The sequence below is a fragment of the Aquarana catesbeiana genome, linkage group LG03 (genome assembly GCF_042186555.1).
Source record: "Aquarana catesbeiana isolate 2022-GZ linkage group LG03, ASM4218655v1, whole genome shotgun sequence".
Classification (NCBI taxonomy): domain Eukaryota; kingdom Metazoa; phylum Chordata; class Amphibia; order Anura; family Ranidae; genus Aquarana; species Aquarana catesbeiana.
Genome location: NC_133326.1, coordinates 118,487,223 through 118,509,751, shown reverse-complemented (window position 1 = coordinate 118,509,751; position 22,529 = coordinate 118,487,223). Strand labels below are relative to the sequence as shown.

Genomic DNA, 22,529 nt, shown 5'->3' with positions numbered 1-22,529 from the left:
CTCTTCTTTTTAGGAATTTCAGGACACCTTCAATTTAAAGAGACCCTGTTGCCAGATAATTTTTTTTTCAGTAAATATTTTCCCAGAAGATTATATGACATTTAACATTTTTTTAATGCATTTATTTACCTGCAAAAGCCTCCCTTGTGTAGACATCCAAAAGTCCTAAAACTGCTGCTGGGTGTCCACCAATATGGGTGTAATGGCAGCAGCTCCAGCAGACTCAAGTGACACTTTATAGTGTTCCTGGGAGCTCCACCCCCTCCCCCTAACAGCTGCTTAAAATGTTATATAGGAAGGTGGTGGGGAGGCAGAGGAGCAGAGGAGCTGGGCCAGCACAAACAATAACTAGACACTATCAGAAGAGGAGAAGGTTATGAAGTGCAAGTAGGGAGAGGGCTGTACTTAGGAATTGACCAGTCAAATTTTCTATCATGTTCAAAAGCACATGCACTTGCAAGTGAATAATAAATAATGTATGGAAGAGAAAACATTGCAAATAAATATGTTAAATACTTGGTTTTTCTGTGCCTCCCTGTATTTTTTTTAACAGGGTCTTTTTAAAGGCCTCAGGTCTAAATCCTATACTTGAATAGCTTATATGAAACATTTCACTTGTAGAATATATAGAATATATTTGATGGGATGACTAAGCTTTTTAGACTTGAGACTGAATTATATAAATATTTCCATATCTGGTTCAGTAAGGGGAACACATTTTACCTTTTATGATGCTTTTATTATCCTTATCTATCAGCCTTAAACCCCTAAGGAATCCTTGAAATAATTTCCAGGTCTCAGGGAACCCCTGTTAAAATGAATTTATCAAAGGTCAGTGGGAAGCATGCCCTTTACATTGGCGGTCAGTGGGAAGAATAACCCTTTACAGTGGTGGTCATAATGCCACTCTTAATGACAGCTAAGATCAGTGGTGTTCTGATTATGTTGATTTTGAATCTAGAGGCATGCAGGCACCATCAGAAAGGAGGGCATTCAGCCCCAGCTCAAGGGACTCCTAGTAACCTCTGGAGGAACCCTATAGTGGCACAGAACCCTGGTTGAGTATGGCAGATCTAGACAGTGAAAAAGGGAAGTTGAATGTTTGTATCTGTGATGTACCATGTACAATATTCATACCTGTAATCTTTGTAGTTGGGAACAATTCGTGCTACTGCCAAAAGAGGATGGGAAAAACCCTGAAGTGGTGACTCTATCCCGACAAGAAGAACCTAGTGGGGAAACCAAGGAGATTTTGTATATAGACTTAACCACAATGCACCGAATGGTTTTGACCTGTTAAACTTACCTGTAAAGCGCTATAAGTGAACCCACTCTGCTGAGCTATAGAGCTACTTCTGCGTTCAATGCTGGCATAAAGATGGCATTCACCTGCACCCTGATCATGTGGCTGAGAAGTGAATATAACATATTAGGATCACAGAATTCACACACAGGATTTTGAATAATTTATTCATCAGTAGGGAATAAATCTGTTTGTGCTCATGAGCATGTAAAGAACGTTCATCTTACCACATGAAAGGGAGAACATTTTAATTATCCTACAGCATAAGTTCTCAGCTGGTCGTAGGAGTATTGTCAAAGGCGAGGATACTTCTACCTGTTTACATTTTTTTGCCATTATTATGCCTTCTATGAAGGACCTCCAGAAAGTTTATTTTAAAAAAATACAGAAAAAAAAAAAAGTGAACACAGAGAAAACGGTAAAAAGTGTACAGACTTTGGGAATTACAATGACATATGCTGGGGGTACGTTGAAAATATCTGATATCATAGGTGGGCTCATTATGTAATCAAGTTCAGAACCACTACCTAGAATATACCTTTGGAATTGTTGCTAACCAATAAACCTGTATCTCTGCTGAGCATGAATAACAATAGAAAGTGTTGATGGAGCACTAAATCCCAAAGTAATCAAATCTTAAAATTAGAGTCCAACTTTTAGAGTCAGCTCTGTTAACTGGGGTGTCCCAGGACAGAGGGTTCCTGGAGTAGTCAAAAGTACAAAAGTATGAGAGTCCCACAAGAACTTGAATGAGTCCAGTTGGCATGTCAGACTGGTACCTAAATACAGTACCATGTTATACACTTGATTTTCAACTATCGTCCAGTATCTTTAGAGGTAAATGTTCCCCGCTTCAAGCTGCTGCTTTCCACTGTCACTAAAAAACAAGTTCTGGGGGCAATACAAGCTGTCCTTCTCACAGGCTAATGAGTTTAACAGAATAGGGCCTAGTTGTAGAGATCTATGACTAAGCCCTATTGAGTGAAATATATTAAAGTAGGGTTGATTTACTAAAACTGGAGAGTGCAAAATCTGGTGCAGCTGTTCATGGTAGCCAATCAGCTTCTAACATCAGCTTGTTCAATTAAGCTTTAACAAAAAAAAAAAAAAACTGGAAGCTGATTGGTTTCTATGCACAGCTACACCAGATTTTGCACTCTCCAGTTTTAGTAAATGAACCCCTGTGTGCTGTGGCTTCCATTTTAGGCATTCTATATTGCCCAGTATTCCTTTGCATCTATTACTAGTACCAGTATTCAAGCCCAGGAGAAACGAGAGTTTGGAGCCCCCCAAAAGATGTTGATTGACTTTTTGTCATGTAAAATAAATTCTTACTGGACTTATTCAAGTTCTTGTGAAGCAGTCATCCTTTTGATGTATTTTAGAGCATAAACAACAGGTACTCTTGAAAATATTTTGATTTTGGAACCTTTTGATCAGTTGTTTTTTTTTTTTTTGTGTGTAATTGGAGATTTTAGACTAGTCTTGAATATGTAACTGCAGATAATCTCACACTCTTGTAGTACCTGCACCAGACATAGATGATATGGGTGGAAAGGTTGCAGCATATGTATAGGTAGTCGGTAGTCAAGGAGAAATTCCTGCGAAAGATTGTCAGCCACAGTCAGGATAAGATCTACATAAAAATGATAAATACGATATATATTTACAGTATGTGATCACAGGAACAATCTACTTAAAAGAGAAGAGTGGTATTTAAAAAAAAAAACAAATATACATACTCATCTAGGTGAATGCATCATCAGTTTGATGCTGCATCTGTACCCTGCCGCCTCTACACTGAGAACTAAACAATCAAACACTGCCCATCATTTAGCGCTTGGTCTTCAGTGAGCAGAGAGCCAGTAACCAGCAGACACCAGCTCTCTGCTTTGCCCGATGAGCGCTCACTGCAAAACCTGGCTGACGGAGGGGGGCGGGAGCAGCTGGCTCAGCCTCTCAGCGGTGCGGTACATTAAAGTCGGGATCGATCCAGAGCCTGGACCAGCTGTGTGATCTCAGCCAACAGCAGGCTTTAGCCCTATAGGCCCTACTTTTCCTGTGGGTCACAGGAGTGCAGAACGAAAGGCACTTCTTTTGACCCACAGGAGAAGTATGACCAAAAGAGCTTTGGCCCTACTTCTCCTTTACACAACATTTTATTTGTTTACATTTGATCAATATTTTAGATATTTCTGTCTTAAAATGTATAGTCTGCAACTCATTATCCAAAATGGCTCCACTTTTTGCTTGTTTTTGTAGTAACACACATGATGCTGGTAGACATTCTAATAGTAGGCCTTATTACACATCAAGATTTTAGACCAGATTGATAATATAGTTATATATATATATATATACACACACAATTGTGAGTTTATACAGGGAAATTTTACAGAAATTACTATCCAAATTGTTGTCTATTGCTATTTCCACTTCTGCAGTCAAATTTGAGAAAAAGCCACTATACGTTTGTTATGTGTTCCCATTCAAACAGCATGTAAACAAAAAAATTAATCTTACCTTTTAGATGTTTCTCAGGAGAAGGTGTCATGGCTAATGACAAGAATTTTTAAATGTCAGAGTGAGTCTGTCCTAAGTCTGTCCTCATTAACATACAATGCAAAAAGCCCAGCCTCTAAACCCTTAACCCTTTGTTAGAACAGAGTGTTCAAATGTAGTTACAATTGATAACGAAGAATCTGTCTGCACAGTACATACAGGGTAGGTTATGGCAAACACAGTTTCTCAGCCCCCTCTTAAAGCAGTGTTCCACACAAAAATGGAGCTTCTGCTTTTCGGAACCCTCCCCCCCTCTGGTGTCACATTTGGCACCTTTCAGGGGGGGTTGCAGATACCTGTATAATACAGGTATTTGCACCCACTTCCGGGCATAGACTCCCGCGGGGGGTCTACGCCACTTCCCGTCCACCTCACTGTCTGCTGGGAGACACACAGGTCCCAGAGATAGCAGGGACCATTCGGATTGCGCAGAGCGACTCGCGCATGTGCAATAGGGAACCAGGAAGTGAAGCCGCAAGGCTTCACTTCCTGATTCCCTTATCGAAGATGGCGGCGGAAGCACCCGAGGACCGAGGGACGGTTCGGCCTCGGGTGCCGACATCGCAGGCACCTTGGACAGGTAAGTGTCCTTATTTTAAAAGTCAGCAGCTGCAGTATTTGTAGCTGCTGACATTTAAAAAGAAAAATTTTGTTGGACCTCCGCTTTAACAAGGAGAATTAAGCAGGATTTTCCTTGCTGGACGTTCCAGAAAACATCATCTAAAAAAGGTAAGCTGACATTTTTAAATGTTTTTTTTAAGTTACGCTATGTTAATGTGGAAATGTAGCAAATATAAGGTAGTGTTATCCCAGTTTGGCTGCAAAAGTGGAAATGCACCTCACTACACCGTACAGCCCCTCTACAGTAGACAGTTCCAAGAAGCTGACGGAAGAGATGATCTGTAAGGAGGAACCTGCCCTTTCCCTCCTCACTGGGTACCTTTCCATAATGCTGCTCCTGCTCTCTCCCTACCCAGCAGGCTCTGTCCTTGACCTACTCCCACACAGTGGGTGCACCAGAACGATGCAGGAAGAGCTATTTAAACACTTCTGTATCAGAGATAGCCACCTAAATCTCATAGGATTTTAGCATCCAGTAGGAGACACACCGGTTTCCCCAAAATGAACCTGCCTGGAGCCCATAATAAGGAATACATTGGTCCCAGTCAAGTTCCGGCTAGTCTGACGAAGTGACACAGCACCACCTTCAGGCTTGAGGACAAACCACAGCCCAACACTTCTCTAACAAGCTTGCTTTTGGACTATCCAAAAATCCAGGGGTTGAACCCACTAAGATTCACCAATAACTAAAAAACACTTTCAGGTGGACTGCCTTTAAAGTAAATGGAATTAGTTAAATTTCTGAAAAAAAAAATGATTTTGAAATAAACAACTTCATGAAGGAGCATAGATGGGTACCTTCTTGATCTGCCTCTTGCTCCTTTACTGTCATAGTTAAGGTCTCCCCCCACACAGGATTGTTGGTTGAAGTAAGGGCAACATGTGATACACTTTTTGCTGGAGTTCCTGTCTTCTCATCAATGCTGCTCATTCTGTAAATCACACATTTAGAAGTTATTTCATGTCGTGTTTTGCTTAAAATTTAAGATATGACTGGTTATTGTTTCACACTTTAGTGATCAGCAAAAAAAAAAACTGTGCAATAAATAATCATTGGCCGTACGAGTTTTAAAACATTTATGGCTAGGCATGCAATTAAAGTTGTATTTTCCTATCTTGTCTTTTCTAATTTTTTATCGTACGTAAGCATTCATTTCTTTAACAGCAAATAATGCATTTCTGCTATTTTTGTCCATGCTGTCAATCATCAGGTTGAGACTGACAAATGAGTGGGGGAGGCATTGGATTGGGGTCCGTGCCATGTGATCTGCATGCTGTGGACTAACATGATGAAATATTAATGCCAACTGAACCCCTTGAGAAGACAAGGAGGGGCAGCTATATCCCATTAGCAGCACCACACAAACAATTTTCTGTGTGGATTAGCTGCTGTTGAAGGAAATGTTTTTAAGGCTTCGGGCCTAAGAGTCGACCGCTGTGCTAGGCAGAGAATTGAATAGCATAAGTGGGGGAGGGTGGAGAAAAAAGGGCAAAGAAAACATGAAATGAGTAAAAAGATGATGACAAAGGGCATCAGGAAGCTAGGAAATGCTTTGTACATGCAAATTGCACCATAATTTAATATACAAAGTGAGAAGCAGGTCATGTAGACAAATCTGATTTTCCTGCTGCTGAATTGCTTATGGTGATATGGTGAGCATACATGAGGATGGGGAGACTCCACTGAATATACATAAAATCAGGGTTAACAGCTTTCTTTTGTATATGGCGCATTGCCCAGATTTTGTATATTGGCATAAAACATGGTAGTGCCAAGAAAATGTCAGAGGCGGTTAATAAATACAAATTACAATAAAAAAAGACTATTGAACACTGCAACGTAAGATGTATAAACAAAGTATTTTTTTTTCATTTCAGAAAAATATGTGTTTGTAAAGAGAATAGAAACACTGAACACCACCTATCTAGTATTATTTTTGTTTTCTGATAGGATCTAATGGGATGCAGTCACTGTACAGCTGACAATTGTCCACACTATATTGCCAAAAGTATTAGGCCACCCCTCCAAATCATTTGGTTGTGGGGGGATTATCAGGTGGGTTTGTTTTTCAGGGGTTGGGCCTGGCCCCTTAGTTCCAGTGAAGGGAACTCTTAAGGCGTCAGCATACCAAGACATTTTGGACAGTTTCATGTTCCCAACTTTGTGAGAACAATTTGGGGATGGCCCCTTCCTGTTCCAACATGACTGCGCTCCAGTGCACAAAGCAAGATCCATAAAGATATGGATGAGCGAGCTTGGGTTGGAGGAACTTGACTGGCCTGCACGGAGTCGTGACCTCAACCCAATAGAACACCTTTGGGATTAATTAGGGCAGAGACTGTGAGCCAGGTCTTCTCGTTCAACATCAGTGCCTGTTCTTACAAATGCGCTTCTGGAAGAATGGTCAAACATTCATATAGACACACTCCTAAACTTTGTGGACAGCCTTCCCAGAAGAGTTGAAGCTGTTATAGCTGCAAAGGTTGGGCCTACTCAATATTGAACCCTATGGACTAAGACTGGGATGCCATTAAACTTTATGTGCATGTAAAATGCTTTTGACAAAATAGTGTGTATTAAATATATAGTAGAATTCCATTTTCAGTTGACTTTAAAGCTTGGTTCACATGGACAGTATGAATCCATGCCCCATATGATGGCCGTGTTTACCCATATGGGGATGCAAAATTGTCCTGTGCAGGCAGTCCCATAGCTGTCAATTCTGATGCAGTGCCTGCACGAACACAGCCACTACTCGCAATGTGACTAACATGCAAGTGCAGGTGCACGTTGGGAGTAGCTGCTGTGTCCCAATTGACACCTATGGGCAGGGCCAGATTAAGAACTTCATGGGCCCGGTGCTGAGGATTTTGGTGGGGCTTTTTATAAAAATAAATAAATAAAAATGCAAAAGTTTTTTGTTATAACAACGTAAATTAAATAGAGAAAGGGAGGGAGGATGAGAGAGAGAGAAAGGGGATGAGAGAGGGGTGAAGGGTAAGGGAGGGAGGATGAGAGAGAGAGGGGGATGACAGAGAGAGAGGATACACATGAGCATGCGTGGGAGTTACAGCAATGCAGCCCGGCCAAGGCAAGTGACCGAAGGCACAGAACCCGGAAGGAAGACCGGGTGAAGATGAAAGCGTCCAGGACCCGCCAAATTGATCACAGCGCAGCGCTGGAGGGCTCAGTCTGACAGGTAAGTGTACCTTATGTGCTAATATGCTGTGCATACTAGTACATTATGGCATAACCTACCTCAGGGCCTCTAAAAAGTAGTAATGTTGGCGAAGTTTACTACCGCTTTAATATCATAGGATACCAGGAGCCTCTCATGGGGCCCCCTACTGACCCGGTGGCCCTTGGGCAGTGCCCAAGTGCATAGTTGCCAACATTTCAAAAATTTTTCAGGGACACTTTTTTAACTTTTTTTAGCTAACATCCCCTACGTTCCTCTATACATCACAGTAGTAATCACAAAATTAAATGAGTATGGGGCGTGGCCGGATGTGAGAGGAACAAGACGTGCTGAGGCTGAGCTCCGCTCTTACTTCCATCCTGACAGCTATTTCACTGCTAAAAACTCATATCTATCGGCTCCATTCCGGCATCCTGGGGTCTAAGAGGAACACCAGCACCCCGAGGGCTCCTCCGCCGTCTCCGGGACACCTCCGTTCCTCTTCCACGGCAATCACCTGGTTGTCGGCCGCCATCTTGCAAACGAGGCCTCACACAGCCACGATGTCTGTGAGTACTCAGACCCCCTCTGACCTTACTGCAACACAGGCAGCATCTCATGCTGAACTCCTAGCAGCCATAAAAACGGGGAATGATTCAGTAATGGTCAAAATCGACCACCTAGTGACGGATGTCAGCCTGATTAGGCATGACATGGATAAATTCAGGTCCCGGTTTGCAGAGGCTGAAGGCCGCATTTCTCAATTAGAAGACGACACGAGGTCAGACTCCAGGGACTTACGTGCGTTACAACTGCAAGTCAAAGCCCTGCAAGAAAAGTCTATTGATACCGAAAATAGACTTCGCAGAAACAATATACGCATAATAGGCCTCCCGGATCGCATGGAAGGAACCAGGCCTGCAGAGTTTGCAGAAACCTTTCTGATATCCTTGCTAGACTTGCCCGCCATGCCGCCTACCTTCGTGGTCGAAAGGGTACACAGGGTACCTCCGGTACCACCGGTCCCTGGGGCCCCTCCGAGACCCTTTCTTTTGCGACTACTGAATTACAGGGACCGAGACAGGATACTAGCAGCTGCAAGGGCAAAGCAAGATTTACAATATAACAACGGAAAGATCATGCTATTCCCCGATTATTCGCCAGAGATACAACAACGTCGCCGCTCTTTCACCGAAGCCAGACGCTGCCTCCGGGAGAAAGGTTTGAAATTTAGCCTGTTGTACCCGAGCAAGTTAAGAGTGATCGACGGTGATAGAGCTCATTTCTTCACTGATCCAGAATCAGCATTAGCTTGGCTGGACAGTCGTAAGGGATAACCCTGCAAGTTATGACGGAACATGTATTACCTAGCATGGCCCTTATTTGTTTCTTGCTACCTGGGGTTTTCTACAGTTAAGTTCTTTTGACTGGATCAGTGGTGCAACTGAATAGACGCACTTGTCATAAAGAGGATCAAGTTTTCAATAGGACCTATATGGTTCCTCCTGGATGGATGTCCCTTTTTCTTGGTCCTTTAATTTGTTATATTTTCCTCATTTCACTTTTTTTCTCTCAGCCCTTTTCTTTTTGAGTTTTTGGACCATTACATCGAGCTGGACTGCTCACCTTACAATGCAGGTATAATCATTAGTGGATATGCCAGACAAAAGTCTTTTTTGAGACGGTCCCTCCTCCCGACCCCCCCCCCCCCCCCCTTCCCCCTTTTTCTCTCCTCCCTGTGAAAATCTCTTTTGTCTACGTCCCCTGGTGGTGGACTCGAGAGGCGGTTGCATCCGCACTGAGTGTGCCACTACCAGGCCTCACAAATTGCAAAAGACAAACTGCAGTTTATCATTAACTTTGGACTGAGTGTGAGTGTAGTGCATCACCTTAGGTCGCCACTACAGCTCTAATAAGTTTTTGGTTTAAGGGTAAAACTATCCCTTTCTGTCTCCCTGGTTCTAGGTTTTTTGTCAAATTTTTTTTTTTTTTCAGTGAGTGAGATGGGGCATAGTAGGAAAGGCACATTGTGCCTGGGTTGTTTAGAAATGTTTGTTAAAAAATTTTGGTTTGAGTTTGTTATTTTTTTTTTGGTGTATGACCCGGAATATATTATAACGGTTACTAAAACAAGGTATGCTATTTTGAGGATGTTGCTGCTCATGGTTTTCCTTCTGACTAGACTTCCCCCTTATCCTCATTGGATCCTGAGACATATATCAGATGGCTAACCCCTCGGCTGATCATTTCACGGTTCTTTCTTGGAACGTCAGGGGTCTGGGATCAAAATTTAAACAAGCTCTCCTTTTTCAGTATTTAAAATCTCAATCACCCCAACTTATACTTCTTCAAGAAACCCATCTTATGGGCAGCAAAATCCTCACACTTAAAAAGCCCTGTATACAGAGGGCGGTGCATGTTACATACTCCACTTATGCAAGGGGAGTGTCAATCCTCATACATAAAAACTTCCCTTGCATGATTGAGGAAGTCTGTACGGATCCACAAGGGAAATATGTGATTGTTGTATTCACACTTTGGTCGCATAGGTATATAGTTATTAACATGTACATACCCCCACCTTTCTCGCCAGAAATATTATATGCGGTTATTAATAAGATTGCACCTTTTTGCCCAGGGAAAATTCTAATAATGGGGGATTTTAATGCTATAATGTCACCAGTATTGGATAGACCTACTCCACCCAAAAATCACTGCACGGACCTTTCAGCCTGGGCCCAGGCTGTGGGTTTGGAGGAAATTTGGAGGTGGAAACACCCTGCAACTAAACACTACTCATGTTTTTCTGCGTCACACAAAACAGCATCCCGTATAGATCTGGCATTTTCGAATACCCCGCTGTTGGCCGATGTGCTGGAGGCATCTTATTTGCCCAGTGGGTTATCCGATCACAGCCCATTGGCAGTGAAGCTCCGCTCTCCTGCATCTCGCAATGCAGCACTGTGGAGGCTGGGAGCACATTGGGTTTCTCACCCAGAACTAACCGAAAAAATGCCCCCCCTGCTAGTCGAATTCTGGGAGCAGAACACAGGGTCCACTTCCCCTGAAATTACATGGGATGCCTTCAAGGCTTATAGCCCACGTAAAAAAGCAACAAAAAAAAGAAACCCAACTATTACAACAATCAGTGATAAATAATACAGCTACATATAGCTCTGACCCTACACCAGCCCATTTTGATCTGCTTATGGCGGCTCAGAGGGAGCTAAATCTACATATGGCAGAGGTCATAAGACTTGACACGCATAAAGGTAGGCAGAGGGTTTTTGAACAAGGCGACAAAAACGGTCGCCTGTTGGCCTTATTGGCACAGAATGACCAACCCCTCACACTCGTTTCCACACTCCAGACCTCGGACGGTGGAATAGCGACATCTCCTTCAGAGGTTCTACAAACATTTAATGCCTTTTATAACAAGCTATACACCTCCACTTTGGCCTCTGATTTTAGGCCTGAACAATTACGGGACCTGTTGGACCCCTTGGCGCTAGGCTGGCTCTCTGATCAGGAACGTGAGGCATTGGTTCAACCATTTACAGTGCAGGAGGTTCTGAACGCCATTCAATCGTTTCCCACTGGAAAGGCACCAGGGCCAGATGGCCTTCCAATTGATTTTTACAAAGCACATAGAGATCTTTTAGCACCGTTGCTAGCCCAGCTCTATAGTACATGTCTCAAAGCTGGAAAGTTACCTGACTCTATGTATCACGCATATTTAACCCTAATATACAAACCCCCTAAGGACCCAACATCTTGCGCCTCTTATCGACCCATTGCATTATTAAATAATGATTTTAAAATTTTGACCAAATTACTTGCTTTACGTTTATATCCCCTATTACCGTCAGTGATCGACCCAGATGAAACTGGTTTTATGCCTCGCAGATCTACAGATGTTAATCTCAGAAGACTTTTTACTAATATACATACCCTACATCACAACACGGGCTCCAGGACTATAGCTTCATTAGACATAGAAAAGGCTTTTGACACAGTGGAGTGGCCTTTTCTCTGGGAAACATTGTGCAGAATGGGATTTCCTCTGCTGTTTATTGAATGGCTTCAGATACTATACCAGTGCCCCACTTCATCAGTGAGATTGGGGGGTGGGTTGTCGGCTCCCTTTAGACTTACAAGGGGAACGCGGCAGGGCTGTCCTCTTTCTCCAGCATTATTTGCCTTAGCTATTGAACCGGTGGCGGAAGCACTACGCTCATCCCCGCATATAAGAGGTCTCCGTATTGGCTTGCTGGAGGAGAGGCTAGCCCTGTATGCGGATGACATGTTGTTGTTTCTCAATGATGCCGGTCCATCCTTGCAGGGAGTTCTAGATGTATTAAACAAGTTTGCAGAAGTCACGGGGCTAAGAGTTAACTGGTCAAAGTCCATACTCTTTCCAATAGACCAAGAAGCCAAAACTACATCTCCCTCACATTGTCCCCTACAGTGGGTGGAAACTTTTAAATACTTGGGCGTCCACATTTCCACTCAAGAAAAGGACTATGTCTCGCTTAATTTAGCCCCAGTACTCTTAGAAACTAAGAAAAAATTTAAAACATGGAGTAACTTACCTCTTTCAGTTTGGGGACGAGTGAATCTCCTCAAAATGAAAATAATTCCAAAATTCATTTATCTGTTTCGCCACTCCCCCCAGTGGATACCTAAATCCTTTTTTAATAAGCTAAATCAATTATTCTCATCCTTTATATGGGGCCTCTCACCACCCAGATATCATTTAGTAACATTAATGCGGCCGACAACGCAGGGTGGTATGGCATTTCCTGATTGCTACAAATATTTCTTAGCCACTTAACTGGTGACAGCAGCCTGGTGGTTGCACCCTGATAAAACTAACTCGTCCACAGTACTAGAAGCGACGATATTAGGTTCGCTGGAAGCTCTACAACTTCTTTTGTTTAGGGGTCTCCGGGCCCCGTATCCTCTAACTCCCTCAATGCACACCACCCTGCGGGCTTGGCAGGCAGGTTTGGCCATAGAAAAATATAAAGCGAACGAGTTCTCTCCTAATACGCCGTTATGGCTGAACCCCACATTATCTCATATGTACAAACTTCCTGACCCGTATGCATGGACCAAACATGGTATAAAAGCCCTCTCAAATATTGCACCACAAATGTCAATGCTTTCTTTTCCACAACTCTCTTTGACATATAATCTACCACCTCATTATCTTTTCCGCTACCACCAACTGTCGCATGCATTTGCCGCACAATTTCCTCATGCTGCCAGTATCATGGTCCAATCCAGATTGGAGAGGACGCTAAGAATGAAGTGTGCAGAAAAACCTACCTCACAGTTATACGAGCACTTGGTTTATGTGTCTCTTCCACCGCTTGACAAAATTTGGTCTAACTGGCAGCGTGATATCCCTGCACTAGATAACGACGATTGGGATGATGTCTGGGATTTTCCCTTTAGATCACTAGTTTCTATGAGGGATCGCCTTATACAATTTAAAATAGTCCATAGAGCTTATTTCACCCCATATAGACTTTCTAAAATGAACCCTTCATGCTCAGCGGAGTGTTGGAGATGTGGAATCTCCCCAGGTGATTTCTCACATATTTTTTGGCACTGTCCACAAATCCAACAATACTGGAGTGAAGTGCTAGAAGTGGTAAATAGGGTTGCATCCACCGCACTGCCCTGTGCTATGGAACTATGTCTTCTGGGGCTAATTGAAACACACATACCAATGATAGCGAAACGTACACTGGTTGGTATATTGCTCTTTTATGCCCGCAAATCCATTGCTCTAAAATGGAAACAAAAAGCCCCACCTTCGTTGACGCAATGGAAAAACCTGATAAATGCTAGTCTTCCCCTTTATAAAGACACCTATTCAAATAGAGGGTGCCCGGCAAAATACGAAAGAGTCTGGCGTGTTTGGCTAGATAAAGAAGACACAGCTGGTTGAGGTACATTGCAATATGGAGAGCTTATGTATTACAGACCTGAGAGTTTTTGGTATCACTATAAAGAATAGTCAGAAAGTCTGTCTGGGAAAATATGAAGATATATTGGTAAAGATACACCATAAGTCAGCTTATTAACGAGTCGCTTACCACAATGTAATACCTTGTCATTCAATGTATGTATCATATCAGACATACACCATAGTTGTTGTTAAGTTGTATATGTATTGTGTGTCAGAAAATTGAATAAAAACAATTTAAAAAAAAAAAAAAAAAATTAAATGAGTACTAATAATGGGCAGAACAAATATGAGGACTGAGATTTCCTCTAGTTGAACTAACAAAGTGTGCCCATTCTAGAGCTGGTAACATTGAGGATATTAAATATAATTATAAAGAGCTGTTTTTGTGGGTAAGAGGCGTAAGTGAGGAGTATGGATGGTATAAAAGTAGGACGTATGAGCAGGTGAGGGTGAGGAATATGGAGGGTATAACAGTGGGCACTATGTACAGGAGAGGAGTGTGGGGGGTATGACAGTGGGCAGTATGCACGGCAGAGGAGTGTGGAGGGTTTACAGTGGGCACTATGTACAGGAGAGGAGTGTGGAGGGTAAACCAGTGGGCAGTATGTACAGGAGAGGAGTGTGGAGGATATGATGGGGACAGTATGTACAGGAGAGGAGTGTGGAGGATATGATGGGGGCAGTATGTACAGGAGAGGAGTGTGGAGGGTATGATAGGGGCAGTATGTACAGGAGAGGAGTGTGGAGGGTATGACAGTGGGCAGTATGTACAGGAGAGGAGTGTGCAGGGTATCACAGTGGGCGGTGTGTACAGGAGAGGAGTGTGGACGGTATGATATTGGGCAGTATGTACAGGAGAGGAGTATGGAGGGTATGACAGCCGGCACTATGTACAGTAGAATAGTTTATGAAAGTGGGCAGTATGTACAGGAGAGGAATGTGAAGGGTATGACAGTGGGCAGTATGTACAGGAGAGGAGTGTGGATGGTATGATACTGAGCAGAATGTACAGGAGACGAGTGTGGAGGGTAAAACAGTGGGCAGTATGTACAGGACAGGAGTGTAGAGGGTATGACAGTGGGCAGTATGTACAGGAGAGGAGTGTTGAGGGTATGACAGTGGGCAGTATGTACAGGAGAGGAATGTGGAGGATATGACAGTGAGCAGTATGTACAGGAGAGGAATGTGAAGGGTAAGACAGTGGGCAGAATGTACAGGAGGAGGAATGTGGAGGATATGACAGTGGGCAGTATGTACATGAGAGGAATGTGGAGGGTATGACAGTGAGCAGTATGTACAGGAGAGGAGTGTGAAGTATGACAGTGAGCAGTATGTACAGGAGAGGAGTGTGGAGTATGACAGTGAGCAGTATGTACAGGAGAGGAGTGTGGAGTATGACAGTGAGCAGTATGTACAGGAGAGGAGTGTGGAGTATGACAGTGAGCAGTATGTACAGGAGAGGAGTGTGGAGTATGAAAGTGAGCAGTATGTACAGGAGAGGAGTGTGGAGTATGACAGTGAGCAGTATGTACAGGAGAGGAATGTGGAGGGTTTTTTACATTGCTGAATGGTAGTTTTACATTGTTGGACTATGCTGCTGCTGCAAGCAAGTTTGGCTTGCAGTTGCAGAGTGACCCCATTGAAATCAAAAAGCGAGTTTGGTAGGCAGTGCTGACTGCCAAACTCTGCAGGCTCCAAGCTGTCCATTGAGCTCTGTGCTTCTGACAATAAGTGAGGAGAGGCACTGTGATCTCATCCTCTCAGTCTGCTGCAAACACAGTGTGCTCTTTATGTAGCTTCTGACAGGTTGCGCAAGGAGCTCCGTATCTCCCGAAACATAGATGATAGGAGCCCCAAATCTTGATCAGTGGTGGGGTAGATCTTCAGCTACCCACCCCCCTATCCCCCTGGTCGCCGAGCCACGACCCTCGAAGTTGATCTTTTTTTTTTTTTTGTGAATTTTTTTTTTTTTTCTGGGCACATGGGCCTATCTTAAGGTAAGGGGCCTGGAGCTGGTTGCAGCTCCAATAGCTCCTTTGTTAATCCTGCCCTGCCTATGGGACTGTCAGCACTTTGATGCACGGAACACTTGTGACAAGGGGCAGGCATCCATAAGGCCCATGTGAACAAGGCCTAAATAGTTAGTTTGGGCCAAGCTGGCCCAAACAAACTATTTCTATTACAAATTATGCAGCTGCTGTGTGCACTGTATCATATTGTAGCATTAGCTACATACAGTATGTTATACTGTGTTCCAGCAGCAGTACAGGCGCCGAAAGAAAATCGAGTTGGCCTGAATGCTTCCCCTCCATTCAGGGGAAGACTTGCATTTTTACCAATGAATACAAGGCTTCCTATGATTGACAGAGGTTAGAAGTTGTGATGTGATCCACCTGCCTCTCCACCTTTGCCAATCACAGGAAGCTTTGTATTAATTGATAAAAATACAAGGCTTCCTCTGAATGGCAGAGAAGCATTTAGACCAACTTGATTTTGTTCTGGCAGCAGATGGGAAGTTGCCTGTACTGCTGCCAGGACAAAGTGCTGCATACTGTATGTAGCCTATTCTACAACAGTATGAAATAGAATGCACAACAGCCAAATAGACATGCATTGAAAATAGTTTGTTTGGGCCAGCTTGGCCCAAAGCAACTGTTTAAAAGTCAAATGAAATTTGGAATTTTACTTGAAGGCTGAAATTCCCCTGGCTCTTGTGTGTCAACATCAACTTCTGATATTTAAGTGCAGATTTGTGTAGTAATCCAGTAGTAATCAAGTAGAAATGCTAGAATCATGACTTTCACAGTCTGGAGTCAGGCTCAGAGGCCAGTAGCTATAGCAGTAGAGAGGCGCCCACTGACCATCTGGATAAGTACAGAAGCAGGTCACCCTGGCAGGTGACACGGGCTCATCTCATCTGAGTTGTACTAACCGGTGTTCAGCAAAGCTCTTGATAGGGGAGATCGTTTTTGATGCATGTTAGTATCGGGTCACCACAGATCACCCCACCAAGAGATGAGCAAACTGGGGTCCAGTAACAGGTATAGCAGGTAGGGATAAGCAAAAGTGTAGTCAGTAGACAAGCCAAAGGTCAGTAACGAGTGGTGGCAGATTGGGATCAAGCAGAAACGTAGTCAAGGAACAAGCCAAGGGTCAGCAGTGAGTGGTAGCGAATATATGGACAGCAGCAGGACTGACAAGAGTGAGATATTGGCTGGAGAGAGCACAAAAAACTGGAAGTGCCGAGACATGGCTTAAAGTGTTACTAAACCAAGGACCCTGCATTCACTATATGTGGTCTCCCACAGTACACAGAACATGGAAATGCAATTATTTTAGTAAATATAAACTGCTAAATACCTTTTCTCATCAGCAGTATATAGCAGTCTTGTGACTTCTATCAGTTCCTGGTTAAAGCTTGTAGGAGTGTCTATACTTCACTGAGCTGTCCTATTAGGATGCAGGACTGACACTCTGTCTGGACAGTGCTGATTGGCCCTGTGCTGATCACATGCACTCTTCCCAAAAAAAAAAAAAAAAAAAAAAAACTCTCTAGCAATACACACCAAACTGAACAAGTGCATTCCGACTCCAGTAACTGTCTTATCTGGACCTGTTTTGGAGTCAGTGGAAGAAGGGGAGGATCAGAGAAGACAGGATCAAAGAGCCTTTTTACACAGTGCAGAGGATTAACCCCTTAGGTTCCACAGTGAGTATAACAAGCATGCTATACTGCATATTACTGATTTTACTGTTGTGGGTTTAGTAACACTTTAAATCAGGAAGTTCATGAGAGGAGCAAAGAGTGCAAGAAAAACAGGGTTCAAAGGAAGATCATTCAAGGAATAGCCCATAGAGTTGTCCAGCATTCCAGGTGGCTCAGCAAGAAGGGACATCGAGTTTGCAGGTTCAGACCCAGTCCTGACAATGACATTTATTGGTGGCTATTGATATATTTGCTGTGTGGTTCCAAGTACAAATGGAATATAAAATATAAACTGTATAATTCATGTAACTGAAATAAAGTTTCTCCATATTACTTTTTCTCATTAGATATTTGCCGGAAAGCCCTGATACAATAGAGATTTTCAGAATGATAACGTAGAACACCGCAGCCAGTAATTTGGAAATGAAGCTGGAAATGTAATCTCCCTGGGGGCTCCTGGGATGATGACCTCATACTTACAGACTGACAAATGGGGATGGCACAGAACCCGCACTATTTAATGGGATCTGTCTGGCTGAGTGGAGTGTAACAACAATCTTCTCCATTCCAGGTAAGGGTAAGAGTTTGTTCTCTTTATCAGCCCCGAGTATGAGGTCCCCTTGTGCTGGAGGTTTCTCTGAAACCTAGAAAAAAAATAATAATACATTTAATGAGGAGGGTGAAAAAGACCAGCAGTCGTTGTGCGGTTTCCATCTAAAATTTGCACTATGAACCACTAAAGTATATGTAAGTATAAAGAAACGTGGCATTCTCCCCGTGTACACACAGTAGAGCTGCAGCAGGTTCTTCTCATTAATGCTTAGCATGAGAAAAGAGTTAGCTCAGCAAATATGTTAATACCAAAGTGTAATCTGATTATTTTTACCTTCCCTGGCCCCCCTTCCTCATCAACATGCTAATGACATTTTTAAATAAAACCTTTCCCTTTTTCATTACATACCTTATTCAAAATATCATTATTGGGTCTCTGTGCTTGTCTATGCATTGCAGGCAGGTCATGACCAGTACGAGGGGATGATAGGGTGCTATACATAGCTTCCTGAAAACATCAAGCCTCACATTCTCTGGGTAGTCCTTTGGCCCTGAGGCAAGCAGTGAATTGGCTACTGGGAGGAGTTGTGCACATTTTAAAATGCTTTGATTGGTAGATGTCAATCTGGAAGACTGAGAGCTAATAGGCAGGTTGTATTTGCATACCAGTCACCCTAAGTCTCCGTTCGCATTGGGCCAATTTGACATGCAATTTGGCATTACAAATCGTAGCCTATTGCCGGAAATGGCACCATCCCAATTGGTGCAACACCGACATTGCGGCGCCGCACTGATTCCCAAAAGTAGTCCCTGCACCACTTTTGGCGACTTTGGGGGCGATTTCAATATACATCTGTGCATGAACCCGCACAGATGTCTTTCAAAACGCCCCCTAACTCGCACTGAAATGCTGGTTTGAAATCAGCTGAACTCGCACGATTTCAAACCCACCCTAAGTGTGAATGAGGGCTAAGTAATGCTCACTAGGGATGAGCTCGATGTTCGGGTCGAACATAAGTTTGACTCGAACATCAGGTGTTCGCCAAACAGCGAACATTATGGGGCATTCGCGGAAAATTTGAACGCTGCGGAACGCCCCATAATGCACTGCAAGTTCGCAGTACATTGCTGTATGATGATTGGCCAAAGCATGCACCTGAACGGCATGCTTTGGCCAATCACAGCGCGCTCTGCTGAGAGAGCCATAATTGGCCAAAGACACGGTGCCTTTGGCCAATCATGGCTCAGGGGGACTAAGTCAACACCCTACACTATATAAGGCTGCTTACATAGTGGCCGTGTGTAGTGTTGTTGACGTGGACAGAGAGATAGCTTGAGTTAGATTAACCAGTTGACATCCGCACTATAGCCCAATGACGGCTACAGCGCGGACCTGAATTCCTGGGAGGCCGTCATATGAGGGCCTCCCCTATGCTTGCGCCCTGCCCCTACAGGGCGCACGTGGAGCGCGCTGTGATCACCGATCCGAGTAAGGAGCCAGTCTCGGCCCCTCACCATTTGATCAGCTGTCAGCCAATGACAGCTGATCACATGATCAAAACAAAAGCTCTGTGATCATTTTTTTTCTCCTCGCGCTGACAGCGTGAGGAGAAAAAAAAGCCGATCACCGGCTCATCAGCAAGGGACATCGGTCCCAAAGAGGAAGACACAATAATGCCTCATATGTGCCACCAGTACCCCCTGCCAGTGCCACCTGCCATTGCCACCTGACAGTGCCCACAGTGCCCACCAGTGCCACCTATCAATGCCCATGAGTGCCACCTATCAATGCCTACAAGTGCCACCTATCAATGCCCACAAGTGCCACCTATCAATGCCCACCAGTGGTGCCAATCAGTGCCACCTAGCAGTGCTGCCTATCAGTGTAACAAATCAGTGCCCATTATTGCCACTCATCAGTGCCCATCACTGCCACCCATCGGTGCCCATCACTGCCACCTATCGGTGCCCATCAGTGCTGCCTCATCAGCGTACATCAATGAAAGAGAAAAATTACCTTTTTTAAAATTTTATAACAAAATATTAAAAAAAAAAAAAAAAAAAATGTTTTTTACATTTTTTTAACAAAAAATAAAAACCGCAAAAGTGATCAAATACCACCAAAAGAAAGCTCTATTTGTGGGAAAAAAATGATAAAAATTTCATTTGGGTACAGTGTTGTATGACCGCGCAATTGTCATTCAAAGTGCATCAGTGCTGAAAGCTGAAAATTGTCTGGATAGGAGGGGGGTTTAAGTGCCCAGTAAGCAAGTGGTTAAGCAGGCAGGTTATTCAGTTAGTGATAGTGTATTTGATATATATATATATATATATATATATATACAGTCAGTCTAGTGTATATATATATATATATATATATATATATATATAGATATATATATATACTCTGCATTTAGCATAGACTATATATTCAGTGTTTACTCTATATTCAGTCAGTGCAGGCAGTGTATTAATGTATATATACAGTCTAGTATATATATATATATATATATATATATATAAATACTCTGCATCCAGTGTACTGTTTCTAATATACTTCGGTGTACGGTGGGCGGTGTACACAGTATCTAATACAGTGTGTACAGTTTCTACTACACTTCTGGTGGTGTACACAGTATACAATACAGTGCAGCCATTGTACAGTTTCTAATACAGTGCAGGCGGTGTACACAGTATCTAATAGTGTAGTGTGGTGTTGCAAAACAAAAAATACATCATGTCCGGAAGGCCACCAAGGAGAGGCAGACGCTCACAGGCCACCAAAAGAGGGCAAGCAGCCTCTGTGTCTACAGTGGTGGTCGTGGACATGGTGCATCCTCTGCAAGTGGCCGCGGGGCACGCTTGTCTTTTTTTGCTGCTGCTGGCTGTGTTATTGAGCCACAACATGCAGAATAGTTGGTGGAGTGGATAACGAAGCCGTCCTCATCCTCCTCATCCTCTGTCACCCAGGCTCACAGTAGTTTGCCTTCCAACGCAGCTGCCAAAGTGGCCTATTCCACCAGCTCCTTGTCCACAGTCACTCCTTCCGTAGCCCCACCATCATGCACAGAGGAGTCCCCAGAATTATTTGACCACAGTGTCAGTTATATGCTGCTGGAGGATGCGCAGCGATTTGAAGGCTCCGATGTTGGATCACAGATTGAGGAAGGGAGTAACGAGCCTAGAGAAGGACAACAGAAGGAGGTGCAACAGAAGAACAAGAAACTGGCAGTCATGTTCCCCCAGTTGCAGCATACTGCCAAGTTTGCTTCAGTGGGGGGGGGGAGGGGATGATGAGGTCACTGACTGTACTTGGGTGCCTAAGAGAAGAGAGGAGGAAAGGGAGGAGGAGGCACAACTTTAACGAGGCAAGATGTTCTCTAGGGGGCAGCTTAAGGGCAGCCACCCTATTGCATCACACCGCAGAGCTCCGCAGTGCTTTCTCCTTGCTCCTCATCTGGGATCTCCAACCCTACTATACCACCAGTCCTCTCAAAAACCTGCACTGAGAGGAATGAAGGTATGTCAATAGGTGTCCCAAGTACTTGCAGACAATCTGCTAGCAGTACACCACCAATTGATTTTAGCAGGCAAATTTCCCTACCCCAGTTGCTGAACCGTCAAAAGAAATTCGGTCCCAGCCATCCACATGCTCAGCATCTAAATGCTAGCTTGGTCAAATTGCTAGCACTGCAACTGCTGCCTTTTTCAGCTGGTAGACTCTGCCCCCTTTCGTGAATTTGTGGAATGTGCTGTACCTCAGTGGCAGGTTCCCAAAGCAATTTCTTTTCATGGAAGGCTCTCTACCGGAATGTGCAAGGCAATGTTTTGGCCTTGTTGGACAGGGCGGTCAGCAGTAAGGTTCATATTACCGCTGACTCATGGTCCAGCAGGCATGGGCAGGGACGTTACCTTTCCTTCACTGCACACTGGGTAACTCTGCTGGTAGCTGGGAAGGATGCAGGACAGGGTTCAGTGTTGTTGGAGCTTGTTCCGCCACCACGCCTTCAAAATGCTAGTGGTGATTCTGCCACAGATCTTTCCTCCACCACCTCCTCTTCTTCTTCCTCTATGGCCTCTTCTGCAGATTTGTCCTCTGAACCAGTGGTGCTCCGTAAGCGTTCAAGGGGCTACACAAGATGCCATGCGGTGCTTGAGTTGGTCTGCCTAGGGGACAGGAGCCACACTGGGGCAAAGGTTCTGTCAGCTCTGCAGGGGCAGGCTCAGAGGTGGTTGACACCACGCCAGCTTCAGCCAGGAATGGTTGTATGTGACAATGCCACCAACCTTCTCTCAGGGACACAAGGATACTTGACCCATGTTCCATGTTTGGCACACATCCTGAATTTGGTGGTGCAGCGGTTCTTGAGCAGGTACCCAGGCTTACAAGATCTCCTGAGGCAGGCCAGAAAAGTCTGTGGTCATTTTCGCCGGTCATGCAATGCCAGTGCTCAGCTGGCTGACATTCAAAGGGAATGCAACCTGCCCACCAACTGCCTCATTTGTGACATGGCCCACTGGCCAGAATTTACTCATTATGCAATTGAGCTACTGGCCTGTCCTGCATCCAGTGTGCTTTCTGAACGCACATTCAGTGCTGCTGGAGGGTTTGTAATGGATGAAAGA

The 22,529-nt window shown here is 44.0% G+C and overlaps 1 protein-coding gene across 1 annotated transcript in view; it reads right to left on the bottom strand.

The window, feature by feature from the left end:
* CCDC33 (coiled-coil domain containing 33) overlaps positions 1 to 22,529 on the bottom strand; it is a 207,573-nt gene that overhangs the window by 125,373 nt on the left and 59,671 nt on the right. Inside the window, exons 4-8 of the mRNA XM_073619065.1 lie at positions 17,832 to 17,995; positions 5,285 to 5,418; positions 2,830 to 2,939; positions 1,307 to 1,408; positions 1,138 to 1,229 (exon numbers count right to left, since the gene is read on the bottom strand). Of these exons, the coding sequence (XP_073475166.1) occupies positions 1,138 to 1,229; positions 1,307 to 1,408; positions 2,830 to 2,939; positions 5,285 to 5,418; positions 17,832 to 17,995 (602 nt within the window). The remainder of the gene's footprint in view (positions 1 to 1,137; positions 1,230 to 1,306; positions 1,409 to 2,829; positions 2,940 to 5,284; positions 5,419 to 17,831; positions 17,996 to 22,529) is intronic.